The following is an 18,251-nucleotide window of genomic DNA, read 5'->3' as shown; positions in this document are numbered from 1 at the left end:
TATTATCATAAAAATTATAGGCCAATATATTTCATGAACACAGATTCAATAATCCTAAACCTGTTTCTGTCACTCTAGGCTAGTCCTGGGTCTTCTCACTGTAAAACCTTTCCTTAGGATTCTATCTGTGCCCATGGTTTCAAAGACCATCCTCACACAGACTCACATTTTTCTCTTTAGCCCAAACTTGTTCCATTCACCCCTCTCCACCTCTTTACTCCCATCTCTCACCTGGACAACAGAAACGGCATCCCACATGATGTCTCTACATCCAGCCTTGCCCTGATGCCGTCCACTCTCCCTACACTGCAATCAGGCTGATATTTTCAAAACGCTAATCTGATCAGTCACTGTCATAGTTGAAACCATTCAATGGCTTACTTTCCTTTTTTGGATTAAGACAAAGCTTGGTCTGTAAGGCTTGACATCATTGGCCCGATTTCTCTAACATCATCTCGAACCACTTCCACCTTGCGCTCTTGGTTCCACCACTCCGTCTGTTACCACATGTCCCAGCTTCCCTGCCACCCAAAATGTTCTTTGACCATGCTATTCTCCATACCCAGGACGTTCTTTTTCTCCTTCTGCCTAGGAAATGCTTACTCATCTTTCAGACTCTCCCCCACCAAGTGTTTTCAGAGCACCTTCTATCCTTTAATCCTATCACTTATCAAAGTTGCAATTTCACATTTCATTCGTATGATTCTTTGCATAAGGACTCTCTTCCCATTGGATTTTAAGTTCACTGATAGCAAGGACCTGTTTCTCCTCGCCATTTTATCCTCAACAGCGAAGAGGTGCCTGGAATATGGTACCAAAACCAAACCAAACCCAGTACCATCGAGTCGATTCTGATTCATGGCAACCCTATAGGACAGAGTAGAACTGCCCCACAGTTTCCAAGGAGCGCCTGGCAGATTTGAACTGCCAACCCTCTGTTTAGCAGCTGTAGCACTTAACCACTACGCCACCAGGGTTTCCTGGAATATGGTAGCTACTCAATAGATACCTGTTAAATTAATGAATTTTCTCCTATAATCATAACCCAAACAGTCCATTTGTGTTCAGTTAATGTGAGGATTTTTTTAGCTTCAAAAGTATTTAACAGTATGGTAGTATGAAATGCATGTCTAATGAGGTCAAAGGTAAACTAAATGTTTTTCATTTGAATTTTTCTCATTGACTTTTTTTGGAAATAATTTCCAATTCTATCTTTTCAAATACCTGTAACGCATCACAGTTTGGGTGAACATTTCTTCTTCCTCCTCCTTCAATCACTGTCGCCCTTTTCCCCTAAATCCACACAACTTACTAAATGGGGGAAGTGGTGGTATTTAGGCATGCATTTAGTCAAGAAAAGAATCCTTTCATAATATACTTATAAATTCTTATGAATGCATTATTAAAGTTGGAGCTCAGCAAATGGGGTTTCTTAAAGGAAGTGTAGCTATAATTCTCCACTAGGAAAGGAAGGCGAAGGGAGGAAAGGAGGCATTTCTGACAAAAGAAGAAAACCTGTGCTCTGCTGCTGTTGTTACTTTCTTTTTATCCAATATTTCTGCTTTCAATTTTCTATGATTCACATCAAGTCAAATAAGCACAAAATATTGAGCCCTACCCACCTGCCATTTCACTTAAACAGTTATAAGGGGGTGAAACTTGAAAACCTGACTGCACAGATATTTCTTCAAAAGGAATGAAAATTGGCTCAACAGTACAGGTAATTCAAAAGTTAATAAGGTTCCTATTTATTCTACTTGCCTTCTTTAAAACTAGCTTAATTTTCATAACTCAGTGCCAATCAAGCAATAAAAATGCTACCGTAAAGAATTAACAGTGGACTGACTGCTAATAGGTATGAGTTTTTGGTTGTTTTTTTTTTTTTCCTCCCAGAATGTTCTGAAATTAGACAGTGGTAATGGTTGTACAACACAGCGAATATACTAAAAGCAATAGAACTGGACACTCGAAAATGGTGAATTTTATCGTATGTGAATTATATCTCCACTTAAAAATAAAGAATGAACAGTGGTCTTTAACAGAAATAAGACATTCATCCTCGATCAGAAGCAAAGAGCCCTTCAAGTGGTATTAAGGACAAAGAGCACTAAAAATTCTAGTATCTGGAGTTCTTTTTTCTCTTGGTTTTCCCCTTTCCCTAAACCACCGCTATTCTTTTTGCCCTCTCTTCTTCTAGTTTCACCCAAAATTGCTACATAGGAAAAACATTTTAAAATATATCATTACAAACCATCCTAAATCAGCTGAGAGTTTTTCTCCATCAATCTAATTTGTTCCAAGCTTGGACTTACTACAAACCTCTCACGGGTGTGAGAACTAAGGGCTTTTAAGCTTACTTCTTTCAGATCCTCCTGCACCAAGTCAACGGGGTTTTGTGCCAAAATCAAAACACAGCTGAATTTGCTTTTCTGAACGGAATTGATGGCAGGGCTCTGATCACGCTAATTTAAGGAAAGAAAGCTGAATGAATGTAGCTTCGAACAACAAAAGTGGGTCGATTCTCAGAGATTCTGCAATAATCTAGCCCCCACCTCTTTCTCCAGCCTCATCTGGCACAACATCCTCACCTTGCAACCTTGGCTCCAGCGACTCTACATGATACCCTGTTTCCCATTCTCCCTGCCACTCCCAGGGCCTTTGCACGTGCTACTCCCTCTACCCAGGGCACGCTCTCCTCCCGTCTTTGCCTAGCTTATGCCCGTTCATCTTTTAGATCTTCCTGAACCAAGTCAAAATACTGGAAGGAGTCTTCCAAACACTGACCTTGCCGTCTGGAGACACATTTATTAGACGTAGAGAAATGAGGGATGGTGGAAAATTAAATCTCTGCAGAATAGGTTCGAGTGCACCCTAGACGTGACTTCATTTTAAAGAATTTTCGTGGGACAGCCAGCGGAGGGGCTGAAGGGCTAACTCACAGGCTCCCTCCGGTTGCTCCTGGCACGAAGGGAGGGCACAGGAGCACAGGGGGCGTGCGGGCGCGCGGGGACGAGGAGACTTGGAGGGTCCGGCTGGGTGGTAAGAGAGCCGTTCGCCTCGTTCCCTCCCAGGCTCTCCGCGTCCTTCCAAAGGAGCAGCCTCAGCGAGCTTCGCCTTCCTTCCCCGCCGGGACCCCACGCGCCACCCCAGGCCCCGCCGCCTCCCGGCCACTCACCATCCGCTCGCACGGAGGGGCGCGGCAGACCGAGCAGGAGCAGCGCTGCTGCCCAGAGTCCTGGTAGGCGGCTGCGCGCCGGGCCTCGGGGGCCGGCTCCCTCGGCAGCCATAGTCCCGGGGTCCGCGGGCCGGCGCGTCGGGTGCGGGCTCGGCCTGCGCTCTGGCTGCCCCGGGAACTGCCCAGCGGCGCCACTGGGCGCTGCGCGCTGCGCTCTGCTCCGGCCTCGCAAGCTGCGCGCCCGGCGCTCCGGGAGGGAGGAGCGCGGAGACCGGGCAGGCCTGGGACGCCGGAACCCGAGTGCCGGGGCGACGGACTCCCGGGGGGGGGGGGGGGTCTTCTCCTTGGCGCCAGGGAGGCGGCTGCAGCCGGGCTCCGCCTTCGCGCTGGGCACCTGGAGGCCTCGGTGCCAAAAGGGGCTGCGCGCTCCGTGGGCGCCGCTGGGGCGGAGGGTGAGGGCGTGGGGAGGCGGGGAGAACAGGCTGCAGGGAGCCCCCGCCCGGCTGGGTGACCCTCGGCGAGAGGGGTGGCGCCATCTGGAAGGCCGACCCCCTGTGCGAGGACTTTTAAACGGGTGCCTAACTCTGCCCGCTGCTCCTTGACTTTCTGTTGGCCTCCTATAATGGAGGAAAATTTTTTTTGAAAAGGAAGAATCCTATAGCCAACCTCACTCTAAGGAGTTAAACGCACAGAATAGCGAGATTGCAGTTCCCTAATTTTTTTTAAAAGCGTAGCTTGAAAGTCGCTCAAAAGGGGGCATGTGTGGGGTCGTTTCCATTACTACTCCTAGTCCCCCTAGCATTCCTCAAAGAGTATTGGTGGGAATGTCACCATTATTAGCCACTTCCCAAATCCCGGCTCCCTCCCATGTCCTCGAGAAGGCTTGAGATGGGGATTCTTTTGATCTGGGTTTAGGAATCAACACTCTAAATAAGGGTCCCAATGAAATCTGCTGCAGAGGTCCCTGCCCCGCCCAACTCACCTTCTAGCCTGTATCCCCAGCATCAGCACGGATCAGTGGGAGGATTTGTATTCTCCATTTTTTTTTTTTTTATAAATGGAGTAATAATGATCAGTATTGCTACAACTGAGGGCGTGGGTAACACTTTACAGCTTCCAAATTCCTTCCATATTCAGGGCCTGCCTGACAAATACCTATTGAGCACCGGGCAGCATGTCCTCCCCTGTGCTGGACCCTGAATGAGGCTTGTTGTTGTTAGGTGCTATCTTGTCCGCTTGGACTCATAGCGACCCGATGCACACCAGCCTGAAGCACTGCCCAGCCCTGTGCCATCCTCACAATTGTTGCTATGCTTGAGCCCATAGTTGTAGCCAGTGTGTCAATCCATCTCATTGAGGGTTTTTATCTTTTTCGCCATTTTACCAAGCATGATGTCCTTCTCCAGGGACTGATCTCTCCAGATAACATGTCCAAAGTATGTGAGACATAGTCTCGCCATCTTTGCTTCTGAGGAGCATGCTGGTTGTACTTAATTCCAATAATGAGGCTTAAATGGCCTAAAAATGCTCACACTCCAAGTGTGGAAGACACATGCTTAAGCTTGAACAGGTGACTGGTGCTGTATGGAACAGATGGCTATCCCCATTTAATGAACTCAGACACTGGAAGACTTTAACTTACTACTTTCTTTTTTCACAGTAAAAATTGGGACTGGAGCCCAGATCTGATTTACTAAAGGTGGTCATTTTTCAGCTCACTTCATTTTTGAGGGGCAATGAAGAGATATTATCTCCTGTTCTCTCCTCCCTGCAGCCTGTCAGCTGCAAGGGTCCTATTAGTGATTAATTCCTTTGGATAGTAAAACTTTGCTTTTAAAGACAAATAACTCTGGGGTGTTAAATGTAGTGAGGCTTGACAATCATTCACACATCAGTATAAATTAATATACTTAGCTACTGCCTGCCTCACAGCTAGCTGGTGCCACAAGGAGTGAGACTTTGCATGTCTGGGCAGGAGGGGACATTTGAAAGTCTGTTAGTGCTCAGAGTGGAGAGGAGGTGTCCCTGGGCACCTGCAGGAGCTACCGACTGACCCACTCAGGATCTGTGCCAAGTACTGCTTTTAGAACACTCAGTGGGATATTACTTCCTATATTAGTTTCCTAGGCTGCTGTAACAAAGTACCACAGACTGGGCGGCTTATGTTGTTGATGTTAGATACCATCGAATCCATTCCAGCTCATAGCAACCCTATGTAGAACAGAACGAAACACTGCCTGTCCTGCGCCATCCTCACAATTGTTGCTATGTTTGAGCCCACTGTTGCAGCCACTGCGTCAGTCCATCTTGTTGAGGGTCTTCCTCTTTTTTACTGCGTCTCTACCTTACCAAGCATGATGTCCTCCAGGGAATGGTCCCTCCTGATAACATGTCCAAAGTATATGAGATGAAGTCTCGCCATCCTGGCTTCTAAGGAGCATTCTGGCTGTATTTCTTCCAAGACAGATGTGTTCGCTCTTAGGACAGATATTTTTTATCTTACATTTCCGGAGGCTGAGAATCTGCAATCAGGGGTATCACCCTTGTTGAGTGCAGCAAGAGCTGTAGCAGTGACACAGGCTGCCTCACGGGAGTAGTGGCCATAGACAGAGGAACACAGTCACTGGTAAGGCAGGAGGGAGTGAGAGAACAAATAGCCCAGCATCTCTCCAGGGCTTTGAAGCGGTTCTTTTTAGCTCAAACCCCGGCTGAGAATTTGCATTTCCATCCCAGATAGATTAAATCATAATCTACATTTTAACAAGATCCCCAAGTGATTCTTATGTATGATAAATTTTAGAGCCACTGCTCTACTCGTAAAGGAGCCCTGGTGGCGCAGTGGTTAAGTGCTCGACTGGATGATGGGGCATATAGTAAAACTCATGGCTCAAGACCATCGCCCCAGTGCCATTTCTGTAAAATCATTTTCTTGGTTATGGTTGGTGTTATGCGTGATTCTATGGCATTGATGAGGCATTTATGAGTCCACGTATGGTGGTGTTAGTAGAAGCAAAAATCAAATGACAAATTGCCTTGGGCAAATTTGCTGCAAAGACCTCTTTACAGTGTTAAAAAGCAAAGACGTCACTTTAAGGACTAAGGTGCTCCCGACCCAAGCCATGGTGTTTTCAACCGCCTAGTATGCATCCAAAAGCTGAGCAATGAATAAAGAAGACTGTAGAAGAATTAACACCTTTGAGTTATGATGTTGGCGAAGAATGTTGAGTGTACCATGGACTGCCAGAAGAACAAACAAATCTGTCCTGGAAGAAGTTCAGCCAGAATGCTCCTCAGAAGCGAGGATGGTGAGACTTCGTCTCACATACTTTGAACATGTTATCAGGAGGGACCAGTCCCTGGAGAAGGACATCGTGCTTGGTAAAGTGGAGGGGTAGTGAAAAAGGGGAAGATCCTCAACGTGATGGACTGACACAGTGGCTGCAAAGATGGGCTCAAGCGTAACAATGATCACAAGGATGGCAAAAGACTGAGCAGTGTTTTGTTCTGTTGTATGTAGCATTGCTATGAGTTAGAGCTGACTCAGTGGCACCTAACAACAACAACAAGTAGAAGCAAGGCTGGCAAGGAAGGAAAAATCATATGTAGAATAACGATCTATTCCAATGATGATAAATTACTGTGGCCTCCATGATAAAAGGGCTCCAATGTATGCAACCTGTCCCCACATTGCCAACACCAGGGGCCAACTGGGGAATGATGTATATGGTGACTCAGGGTTCGCATTCTGCTTTTGTCAAGTTGAACACTCAGCAATGGTGACAACCAAATCAGTAGCCCCTGGTAATCATTAATCTATCTCTATGCATTTGCCTAAACTAATCTAGTATTTCATATAAATGAGATCATACAATATTTGTCCTTTAGTGTCTGCCTCATTTCTCTTAACATAATGTTTTCAAGGTTCATACATGTTGTGGCAGATATCAGAATTTCATTTCTCTTTATGGCTGAATAACGTTCCATTGTATGGATGTACCACATTTTGTTTATCCTATTGTTTGTTGACAGACATTGGGTTGTTTCCACCTTTTGGCTATTATTCAATAATTCTGCCGTGAGTTTTCGTGTACAAGTTTCTGTGTGGCCATATGTTTTCATTTCCCTTGGGTGGATGTCTACTAGAGTGGAATTGCTGGATCAGTTGCTAACAATGTGTTTAATCCTTTGAGAACTGCCAGACTGATTTCCGGCTGCACAAATTTACATCTCTACCTACAGTGTACGAGGGTTCTTATTTCTCCGCATCCTTGCTGACACTTGTTGTTATCCAACTTTTTGATTCTAGTCATCTCAATGGGTGTGAAGGGTTATATCATTGTGGTTTTTGTTTGCATGTCTTAGCATGAAAAGAGGCAGAGCATCTTCTCGTGTGCTTATTGGCCAAACGTATACTGACTTTGAAGAAAAGTCTATTCAGATCCTTTGCCCATTTTTTATTTCTTTGTCTTTTTATCCTTGGGTTGTAAGAGCTCTTTGCCAGGTATATGATCTGCAAAAATTTTCTCCAATTCTGTAAGTTGCCTTTTCATTTCCTTGTTGGTTGAAATACTGATTTATGATTCAAATTACCTCGGTCATGATGGACAGCTAAGGTCTCAGACTCACATGGTGTTTTACGGTCAAGAGGTCAATCTTCACCAGGGCCCAAGAGTTGGGTACTACTAGACTACCAGTTCTGTTGAGTTGACTCTGACTCATGGTGACCCCGTGCATGTTAGAGTAAACTGTGCTCCATAGGGTTTTCAATGGCTGAATTTTCAGAAGTAGATCTGGAGGTCTTCCTTCTGATGCACCTCTGGGTGGACTTAAACCTCCAACCTTTCAGTTAGAAACCAAGTGGCTAACCATTTGTACCACCCAGAGACAATAGCCAGGCAGGAACTGTTTGTCAAATGGAGCATACCTGACTATACTCCCAAACTCTAGGGGTCTCAACTTCAATTTTACTATTCGGTTTTCCCAAGGCTTTATAAGGCATCCCTATCTGCCATAAAAACAAACAAACGAAAAAACCTGTTGCTGTCAAGTTGATTCTGACTCATACAGACCCTATATGACAGAGTAGAACTGTCCCATAGGGTTTCCAAGGCTGTAATCTTTACAGAAGCAGACTGCCACAACTTTCCCCATGGAGAAGCTGGTGGATTTGAACTGCCGACCTTTCAGGGCTACTTTTCTGTCTGCCATAGACATTTCAATTAGCATTGCATCTCTCGTGACATAAGGCCAAAGTGGTAGGGCAGCTCGCACCACAGCCTGGATCTGCTTCACAGGGCTCTCTTGCTACAAACTGCCTTCAGAGCTGTAAGCGTTATGGGTTACCACACAGTTAATGGTCCCCAAAACATTGTGTCCCTTTATTCATGGTGATAGTACATGGGAGTCCCCTGGCTTCTAGATATAGTCATAGATCAATTAGTCTCTAGACATAGCCCTGAGATAACACAGTGAAGCATGCTGCTATTCTAGCTGGGTGAAGGCAAACTGCTTCTGATGATTTTTGCTGATGGAATAAAACCATTTACTGAGCCAATAGTTACATAACAGATTCCAGTGGTGACAGCGCATCTGGAAGACCGCTGCAAACGGCATCAACAATTGGGTAAGCTGTGGATTAAACACCAATATCCTCCAACTCGTCTGGCTTTTGCTCTGGCAAATCAAGCAAGTAACATTGAATGATCAAACATCCTGATTGATCTCTCTTCTTTACACCTATTGTCCTACCATCCCGTACAATTTAATATTTGAGCCAGATTTTTCATTTTTTAAGGAAATATCGTGAATTACTAGAACTAGCTTAAGCTTAAAAAGAGAGACTTGAGTTTTGCACTTCTCGCTTCTCCATGTTCTCATCTAGTACTGTAATACGTGAGAGGCACATTGCAGTTCTCAGCTGAAAACATCAGTAAACATGGACAATAACCAGTGCCCATCTCATTTTTCCTGATCCTTCCTGGTGCAATATAACTAACTTTGATCATTCAAGGACAGTGTGCAGAATGATCAATGATATCTCTAGCTACCTCCTTATGGCCTCCGATCATAGTGGGAGAAATATTAAAAGCCTTTGTGAGCCACTTCATTTAGCAGGCGGTTTTTCAGTGGCCTGTGGTATGGCCTGTAAGATGCATGAAGTCCCCAGGCCACCAGTCAGCCGGTCAGTGGGAAGTATGGGACGTTATACCTTAGGTTTATGCAAAATACAGGCAGAAAATAGGCACTGAGGAATCCTGTCATAGAGCACTTAGTGTGTAGTTTGAATGCCCTTGCCTCACAGAATGATCATTTTTTGTATGGTGCAAATCTACAACTATTTAGTTATTTTTTTTGTTTGGTAATTTTTTTTTTAATAATTTTTATTGAGCTTTAAGTGAACGTTTACAAATCAAACCAGTCTGTCACATACAAGCTTATATACACTTTACTCCATACTCCCACTTACTCTCCCCCAATGAGTGAGCCCTTCCAGTCTCTCCTTTTGTGACAATTTTGCCAGTTTCTAACCCTCTCTACCCTCCTATCTCCCCTCCAGACAAGAGATGCCAACACAGTCTCAAGTGTCCACCTGATACAAGTAGCTCACTCTTCATCAGCAACTCTCTCCAACCCGTTGTCCAGTCCCTTCCATGTCTGATGAGTTGTCTTCGGGAATGGTTCCTGTCCTGGGCCAACAGAAGGTTTGGGGACCATGACCGCCAGGATTCCTCTAGTCTTAGTCAGACCATTAAGTCTGGTCTTTTTATGAGAATTTGGGCTCTGCATCCCACTATTCTCCTGCTCCCTCAGGGGTTCTCTGTTGTGCTCCCTGTCAGGGCAGTCATCGGTTGTGGCCAGGTACCATCTAGTTCTTCTGGTCTCAGGATGATGTAAGTCTCTGGTTCCTGTGGCCCTTTCTGTCCCTCGGGCTCATAGTTATCGTGTGACTTTGGTGTTCTTCATTCTCCTTTGATCCAGGTGGGTTGAGACCAATTGATGCATCTTAGATGGCCGCTTGTTAGCATTTAAGACCCCAGATGCCACATTTCAAAGTGGGATGCAGAATGTTTTCATGATAGTATTATTTTGCCAATTGACTTAGAAGTCCCCTTAAGCCGTAGTCCCCAAACCCCTGCCCTTGCTCCGCTGACCTTTGAAGCATTCAGTTTATCCCGGAAACTTCTTTGCTTTTGGTCCAGTCCAGTTGAGCTGTTTGTTTGGTAATGTTTTTTATTTTGCCGCAAATCCTTCCAGTAGCAATTTGTTTAAGAATCGAAGTGCATGTTTAAATAAAATATTAAGTACTGTATTTTCATGTTTCGGGGTGGTTGATGATGAGCATGGAAGTTGCCCAAAAAGTTCATGGTTATTTTAAGAACACTGCTCAAAGCAGTCTTTTTTTTTTTTTAAGACATTATTTTAACATATGCAGTGTAGGTCTATTGCATATCACTCTATGAAACATGACTTTTCAATTAAATCAAAAGGCTGGTCTTCTAAATTAATTTCATTCACTTTTTTATTTCAAGTTTTCTTGTGCACATATGTTGGTTCTATTAATGGGTAATTGAAGCCAGTTCTATAGTGGTGCCAATAGACACTTTAAATAGAAAATCTGTTAACCCCAAAAATGGTTCAATTTTTTTTCATCCAATACATGAAATCAAAATAAATGTTTTAGAAGCTCATTCTGTTAAAGAAGAAACATTTGGCACTATTTAAAGGCTATTGTAAATGTATGGAAACCCTGGTAGCATAATGGTTAAGAGCTATAGCTGCTAACCAAAAGGTTGGCAGTTCAAATCCACACGGTGCTACTTGGAAACTTTATGGGGCAATTCTACTCTGTTCCATAGGGTCACTATAAGCTGGAATCAACTTGGTGGCAATAGGTTTGGGTTTTTGTTTTGTTTTTTGTGAATTTAATTTTTTTTCTTGGTGATTATATAAAAATACAAATTTTGGTGGTAAAATAATATTTACACTAAATTAAGAAACTTCTTGATATTTTTTGAATTCTTGAATAAATTTCAATGCCATAATTCATAATTACAGGCAAGCTGTGATATTCTTTAGCTCTGGGAAATTTATTTGATGTTTCCTTCCCCCACTGAAACTCTCTCTCTTTTTTTTTTTTTTTTTGATTCTCTACATTTTATATGCTAGATCTTCTAAAATAGTTCTCTAATTTTCTCTCTCTTCTATCTTTTTGCCTTTCTGCTATACTTTCTGGGAGATTTTTGTCATCTTTATTTTCTAACCCATCTGTTGAGTTTTCATTTCATGTCTAAATTTCCAAGAGCTCTTTTTTTGTACTCAGAATATTCATCTTTTTTTTTTTTTTTGTATAATACCCTGTTCTACATTTATGAATACAGTATCTTATCTCTATGAGGGCATTACGCTGTTGTTTTTAAGTGTACTCGTCTCTCTACTTTTTCTGTGTCCTCTAAACCAATCCAAACCAAACCTGTCACTGTCAAGTCGATTCTGACTTATAGCAACCCCATAGGACAGAGTAGAACTGCCCCATAGGGTTTCCAAGCAGCAGCTGGTGGATTCGAGCTCTTAACCATTGCACCACCAGGGCCCTCTGTCTCCTCTAGGTTGTTCTTATGTCCCCTGTCTCTTTAGTTGTTGTTGTTAGGTGCCGTCAAGTCAGTTCCAACTCATAGCAACACCGTGTACAACAGAACAAAACACTGCCCAGTCCTGTACCAGCCTCACAATCATTATGCTTCAGCCCATTGTTGCAGCCACTGTGTCAGTCTGTCTTGTTGAGGGTCTTCCTCTTTTTCACTGGCCCTCTACTTTACCAAGCATCATGTCCTTCTCCAGGGATTAATCCCTCCTGATAACATGTCTAAAGTATGTGAGACGCAGTCTCGCCATCCTTGCTTCCAAGGAGCATTCTGCTTTTACTTCTTCCAAGACAGATTGGTTCATTCTTTTGGCAGTCCATGGTATATTCAATATTCTTCACCAACACCACAATTCAAAGGCATCAATTATTTTTCGGTCTTCCTTATTCATACTCCAGCTTTCACGTGCATATGAGGTGACTGAAAACACCGTGGCTTGGGTCAGGCACACCTTAATCTCTTTAGCCTCTTTATATTACTGGTTTTCCTCAGATGCTGGGTGATCCTGCATCGTCTACTCATCAACATGTGAAGTCATTAGGAGGTGTGTGCTGTGTCAACACTTATACACAAGAAGTCATCTCAGTCATGACACATTTTCATTTTATACTTAGATGGTTACCTAAACTTTGTGATATTTCCAGGCAGCCATGCCACATAAACCCATGTTGTTGTTGTTCTTGTTAGGTGCCGTCGAGTTGGTTCCGACTCATAGCGACCCTATGCACAACAGAACGAAACACTGCCCGGTCCTGCACCATCCTTACAATCGTTGTTATGCTTGAGCTCATTGTTGCAGGCACCGTGTCAATCCACCTCATTGAGGGTCTTCCTCTTTTCCACTGACCCTGTACTCTGCCAAGCATGATGTCCTTCTCCAGGGACTGATTCCTCCTGACAACATGTCCAAAGTATGTAAGACGCAGTCTCGCCATCCTTGCTGCTAAGGAGCATTCTGACCGCACTTCGTCCAAGGCAGATTTGTTCATTCTTTTGGCAGTCTGTGGTATATTCAATATTCTTTGCCAACACCACAATTCAAAGGCGTCAACTCTTCTTTGGTCTTCCTTATTCATTGTCCGGCTTTCACATGGATATGATGTAATTGAAAATACCATGGCTTGGGTCAGTCGCACCTTAGTCTTCAGGGTGACATCTTTGCTCTTCAACACTTTGAAGAGGTCCTTTGCAGCAGATTTGCCCAATGCAAGGCGTCTTTTGATTTCTTGACTGCTGCTTCCATGGCTGTTGATTGTGGATCCAAGTAAAATGAAATCCTTGACAACTTCAATCTTTTCTCCGTTTATCATGATGTTTCTCATTGGTCCAGTTGTGAGGATTTTTGTTTTCTTTATGTTGAGGTGTAATCCACACCGAAGGCTGTGGTCTTTGAACTTCATTAGTAAGTGCTTCAAGTCTTCTTCACTTTCAGCGAGAAAGGTTGTGTCATCTGCATAACGCAGGTTGTGAATGAGTCTTCCTCCAATCCTGATGCCCCGTTCTTCTTCATATAGTCCAGCTTCTCGGATTATTTGTTCAGCATACAGATTGAATAGGTATGGTGAAAGAATACAACCCTGACGCACACCTTTCCTGACTTTAAACCAATCAGTATCCCCTTGTTCTGTCCGAACAACTGCCTCTCGATCTATGTAAAGGTTCCTCACGAGCACAATTAAGTGTTCTGGAATTCCCATTCTTCACAGTGTTATCCATAGTTTGTTATGATCCACACAGTCGAATGCCTTTGCATAGTCAATAAAACACAGGTAAACATTCCTTCTGGTGTTCTCTGTTTTCAGCCAGGATCCATCTGACATCAGCAATGATATCCCTGGTTCCATGTCCTCTTCTGAAACCAGACTGAACTTCTGGCAGTTCCCTGTCGATATACTGCTGCAGCCGTTTTTTGAATGATCTTCAGCAAAATTTTCCTTGCGTGTGATATTAATGATATTGTTCTATAATTTCCGCCTTCTGTTGGATCACCTTTCTTGGGAATAGGCATAAACATGGATCTCTTCCAGTCAGTTGGCCAGGAAGCCGTCTTCCGTATTTCTTGACATAGATGAGTGAGCACCTCCAGCGCTGCATCTGTTTGTTGAAACATCTCTATTGATATTCCATCAATTCCTGGAGCCTTGTTTTTTGCCAATGCCTTCAGAGCAGCTTGGACTTCTTCCTTCAGTACCATCGGTTCCTGATCATATGCCACCTCTTGAAATGGTTGAACATCGACTAATTCTTTTTGGTATAATGACTCCATGTATTCCTTCCATCTTCTTTTGATGCTTCCTGCATCATTTAATATTTTCCCCATGGAATCCTTCACCATTGCAACTCAAGGCTTGAATTTTTTCTTCAGTTCTTTCAGCTTGAGAAACGCCGAGTGTGTTCTTCCCTTTTGGTTTTCCATCTCCAGCTCTTTGCACATGTCATTATAATACTTTACTTTGTCTTCTCGAGAGGCCCTTTGAAATCTTCTGTTCAGTTCTTTTACTTCATCATTTCTTCCTTTTGCTATAGCTGCTCGACGCTCAAGAGCAAGGTTCAGAGTCTCTTCTGACATCCATCGTGGTCTTTTCTTTCTTTCCTGTCTTTTCAGTGACCTCTTGCTTTCTTCATGGATGATGCCCTTGATGTCATTCTACAACCCGTCTGGTCTGCGGTCACTAATGTTCAATGTGTCAAATCTATTCTTGAGATGGTCTCTAAATTCAGGTGGGATATACTCAAGGTCATATTTTGGCTCTCATGGACTTGGTCTGATTTTCTTCAGTTTCAGCTTGAACTTGCATATGAGCAGTTGATGATCTGTTCCACAGTCGGCCCCTGGCCTTGTTCTGACTGATGATATTGAGCTTTTCCATCATCTCTTTCCACAGATGTAGTCAATTTGATTTCTGTGTGTTCCGTCTGGCGAGGTCCATGTGTATAGTCGCCATTTATGTTGGTGAAAGAAGGTATTTGCAACAAAGAAGTCATTGATCTTGCAAAATTCTATCATTCAATCTCCAGCACTGTTTCTATCACCAAGGCCATATTTTCCAACTACTGATCCTTCTTCTTTGTTTCCAAATTTCACATTCCAATCACCAGTAATTATCAATGCATCTTGATTGCATGTTCGATCAATTTCAGACTGCGGCAGCTGATAAAAATCTTGTATTTCTTCATCTTTGGCCTTAGTGGTTGGTGTGTAAATTTCAATAATAGTCATATTAACTGGCCTTCCTTGTAGGCGTATGGCTATTATCCTATCACCGACAGCGTTGTACTTCAGGACAGATCTTGAAACGTTCTTTTTGATGATGAATGCAACACCATTCCTCTTCAAGTTGTCATTCCCAGCGTGGTAGACTATATGATTGTCTGATTCAAAATGGCCAATACCAGTCTATTTCAGCTCACTAATGCCTAGGATATCGATGATTATGCATTCCATTTCATTTTTGATGATTTCCAATGTTCCCAGATTCATATTTCGTACATTCCAGGTTCCGATTATTAATGAATGTTTGCAGTTGCTTCTTCTCATTTTGAGTCGTGCCACATCAGCAAATGAAGGTCCTGAAAACTTTACTCCATCCACGTCATTAAGGTCGACTCTACTTTGAGGAGGCAGCTCTTCCCCAGTCATCTTTTGGGTGCCTTCCAACATGGGGGGCTCATCTTCCAGCACTATATCAGACAATGTTCCGCTGCTATTCATAAGGTTTTCACTGGCTAATGCTTTTCAGAAGTAGACTGCCGGGTCCTTCTTCCTAGTCTGTCTTAGTCTGGAAGCTCAGCTGAAACCTGTCCTCCATGGGTGACCCTGCTGGTATCTGAATACCGGTGGCATAGCTTCCAGCATCACAGCAACACACAAGCCCCCGCAGTATGACAAACTGACAGACTCGTGGGGGCATAAACCCATAGATTACAAATTTGTTCACCATAAGCAATCCCGCTCAACCAGATACAGCCTTCTGAAAGCATTCCAAGGATTAGCAAATGAAGAGACCCACGTGAGAGCATGTCAAGGGTCCTAGTAATGTTTTCAGTAAAATGAGGAACTTGCCAAGGGATCCCGTGGGTCTCCTTTAGCCTCGTCTTTAAGAAGAGCAACCATGTCCTTTTAGGTTTTTCTATTCCAGGTGGGTAGCACAGTGCCTACCACAGAGAAGGCATTGGGTTAAGCTTTTCTGAATAGCTGGATAAATCTGTGAGCTCAAAAGCAACGTATACCAGCCAATGCAGAATTTCAAACCAGATGGCTCTGAAGCAGCCTCACAAATCATCTGCCACCAGCATGAAGCCACAGTAACTGAAAAATCACCGCACAATGTGGCATTTACATGCAGGCTGCCTTCGGGGCTATGGAGGTTGTGGGCTGGGTCCTGAGTAAACATTGGTTGCACTGAAGAGCCATTGTGGGCGCTGGTCATCCTTTCAAGTTCCTCTGGGGTCTGAAGTTGATTTGTAGTTGGAGCCAAGTTCCCCCTACTTGCCCTTTACTGCTTGTGTGTGTGTGTCTGTGTGTGTGCACGCATGTGTGTGTACATGCAATTGCATAATTACCATCCAGGGTATAGCAGTTAGCAGCAGGCTACCCAACTGAAGGGAATTTTTATTTTGTTTACTCAGAGAGTTTGCAAGTAATCTAATGCAAAGTAGGAATGAACCCTTAGAAAGCAATTCAGAAGCCCTGGCCCCAAAGGAAGACAGCCTTTGGACTTGGCAGGACGGCAGTACAGACAGCCAAGGAGTGGAGGCTGTGGGCTGCCCCTCCGGATGAGTCTTATTTCCAGGCAGATGTTAACCACAGGCTCCTTCTGTGCTGACTGGGACCCTGGGAAGGTCCCAGCGCTACAATGCCGCAAATATCTCCTGCAGCTCCAGGTTTGAATCCTGCTGCTTTCATAGAAGACTTAAATCCTTGTTGAAATGCAAACGCCTTTGAGAGGGACAACTCTGGAGTCAGAAGAACTGAGTTTGAGTCTGGCTTTCATAACTTAATATGCATAGAAGCGTGAATACATCATTTTATATCTCTGCACCTCAGTTTCTTTACCTGTAAAACAAAGACATTAATGCTACCTCACGTAGAGTTTTAGAAACTAGAATTACTTTGTAAATCAAAAAACTTTATTTTTAGATAAAATGAGTCTTTACAGTAATTAATACGTGCATGTACCTGAACACATTGCGTTGCTCTGTAAACTTCTTGAGGGCAAGGATCATGTCTTGTTTTGTATCCCCAGCTGCTAGCTCAGCACTTGGCACAGAGAAGGCGCTCAATAAAGGGTAGGTGAATTGAGCAAGGTGAGCTTACACAGTAAGAAGAATACGTATTCCCCCAAAGTCTATCATGCTCAGTGTGAAGATCTACACTTCTTCAACCATCTCAGAGTAACCACTGAACTGCACCCTTTAGTTCTTGGAAAGCAGGACAAGCTGACCATCTCCACTGAATTCCCTGTGGAACCCTTAGCCATTAAAACACAATAACTCCCATTCTGGGGACCAGTCATCTCAGAGCTCCCTCAGATAGTTCATATATTAAAAGACAGTTTTATTGTACTTAATGGTACAGATGTACTTGTCAGGCAATGAACTCAAATCTTCATTTCCAGAAGAATGATCATCATATACATGAGACCTGGAAAAAACCCAATGCAATGATATAGCATGTTAAAGTCACTCATCCGACCCTATACATTGATTTGGGCTAGCAAAGGCACAGATATTTTTTAATTTGCTTTGAAAAGTAGTGTTATAGAAGGGGCCAAGACCGGCCATTAGAATATTGGATTCTACTCTTAGTTCTGTCATCATCTTAATGGGTTGCGTTAATCATTCCATTCCTTTGCCCTCCATTTCTTCTTCAGTGCTGTTGTTGTCAGTTACTCGGACTCATGGCAACCAAATGTATGACAGAACAAAATGTTGCCTGGCCCCATGCCATCTTCATGACTGTTGGTATGTTTGAGCCCCTTGTCATGGCTGTTGTGTCAATACATCTCATTGAGGGTTTCTCTTGTTTTTGCTGACCCCCTACATTCCCAAGTGTGATGTCCTTTTCTAGCAATTGGTTTTTCCTGATGATGTGTCCAAAATAAGTGAACCAAAGTCTCACCATTCTTATTTCTAAGGAGCATTCTGGGTGTGTTTCTTCTCAGACTGATTTTTTCTTCTGTCAGCGTATGTTTACTATTCTTTGCAAGCACCATGGTTCAAAATTCTTCTGTCTTCCTTTTTCAGTGTCCAAATTTCGCATGTGTATGAGGTGACTGAAAAGATCATGTCTTGGGTCAGGTGCATGTTAGTCATCAAAGTGACCTCTTTGCTTTTTAAAACTTTATTTTTATTGTGCTTTAAGTGAAAGTTTACAAATCAAGTCAGTCTCTCACAAAAACCCATATACACCTTGCTATACACTCGTAATTGCT

At 43.4% G+C, this 18,251-nt stretch overlaps 1 protein-coding gene across 1 annotated transcript in view; it reads right to left on the bottom strand.

Moving 5' to 3' along the window:
- Window positions 1-3,469, bottom strand: part of SUSD5 (sushi domain containing 5) — a 60,888-nt gene extending 57,419 nt beyond the window's left edge. The window contains exon 1 of the mRNA XM_049871186.1: window positions 3,176-3,469. Within this exon, the coding sequence (XP_049727143.1) occupies window positions 3,176-3,287 (112 nt within the window). The 5' untranslated portion in view covers window positions 3,288-3,469. The remainder of the gene's footprint in view (window positions 1-3,175) is intronic.
- Between the last annotated feature and the right edge of the window lie 14,782 nt (window positions 3,470-18,251).

This window comes from Elephas maximus, chromosome 27 (genome assembly GCF_024166365.1).
Source record: "Elephas maximus indicus isolate mEleMax1 chromosome 27, mEleMax1 primary haplotype, whole genome shotgun sequence".
NCBI classification, from domain to species: Eukaryota; Metazoa; Chordata; class Mammalia; order Proboscidea; family Elephantidae; genus Elephas; species Elephas maximus.
The sequence above is the reverse complement of the archived record's forward strand: the minus strand, read 5'-3'. Positions and strand labels throughout refer to the sequence as shown.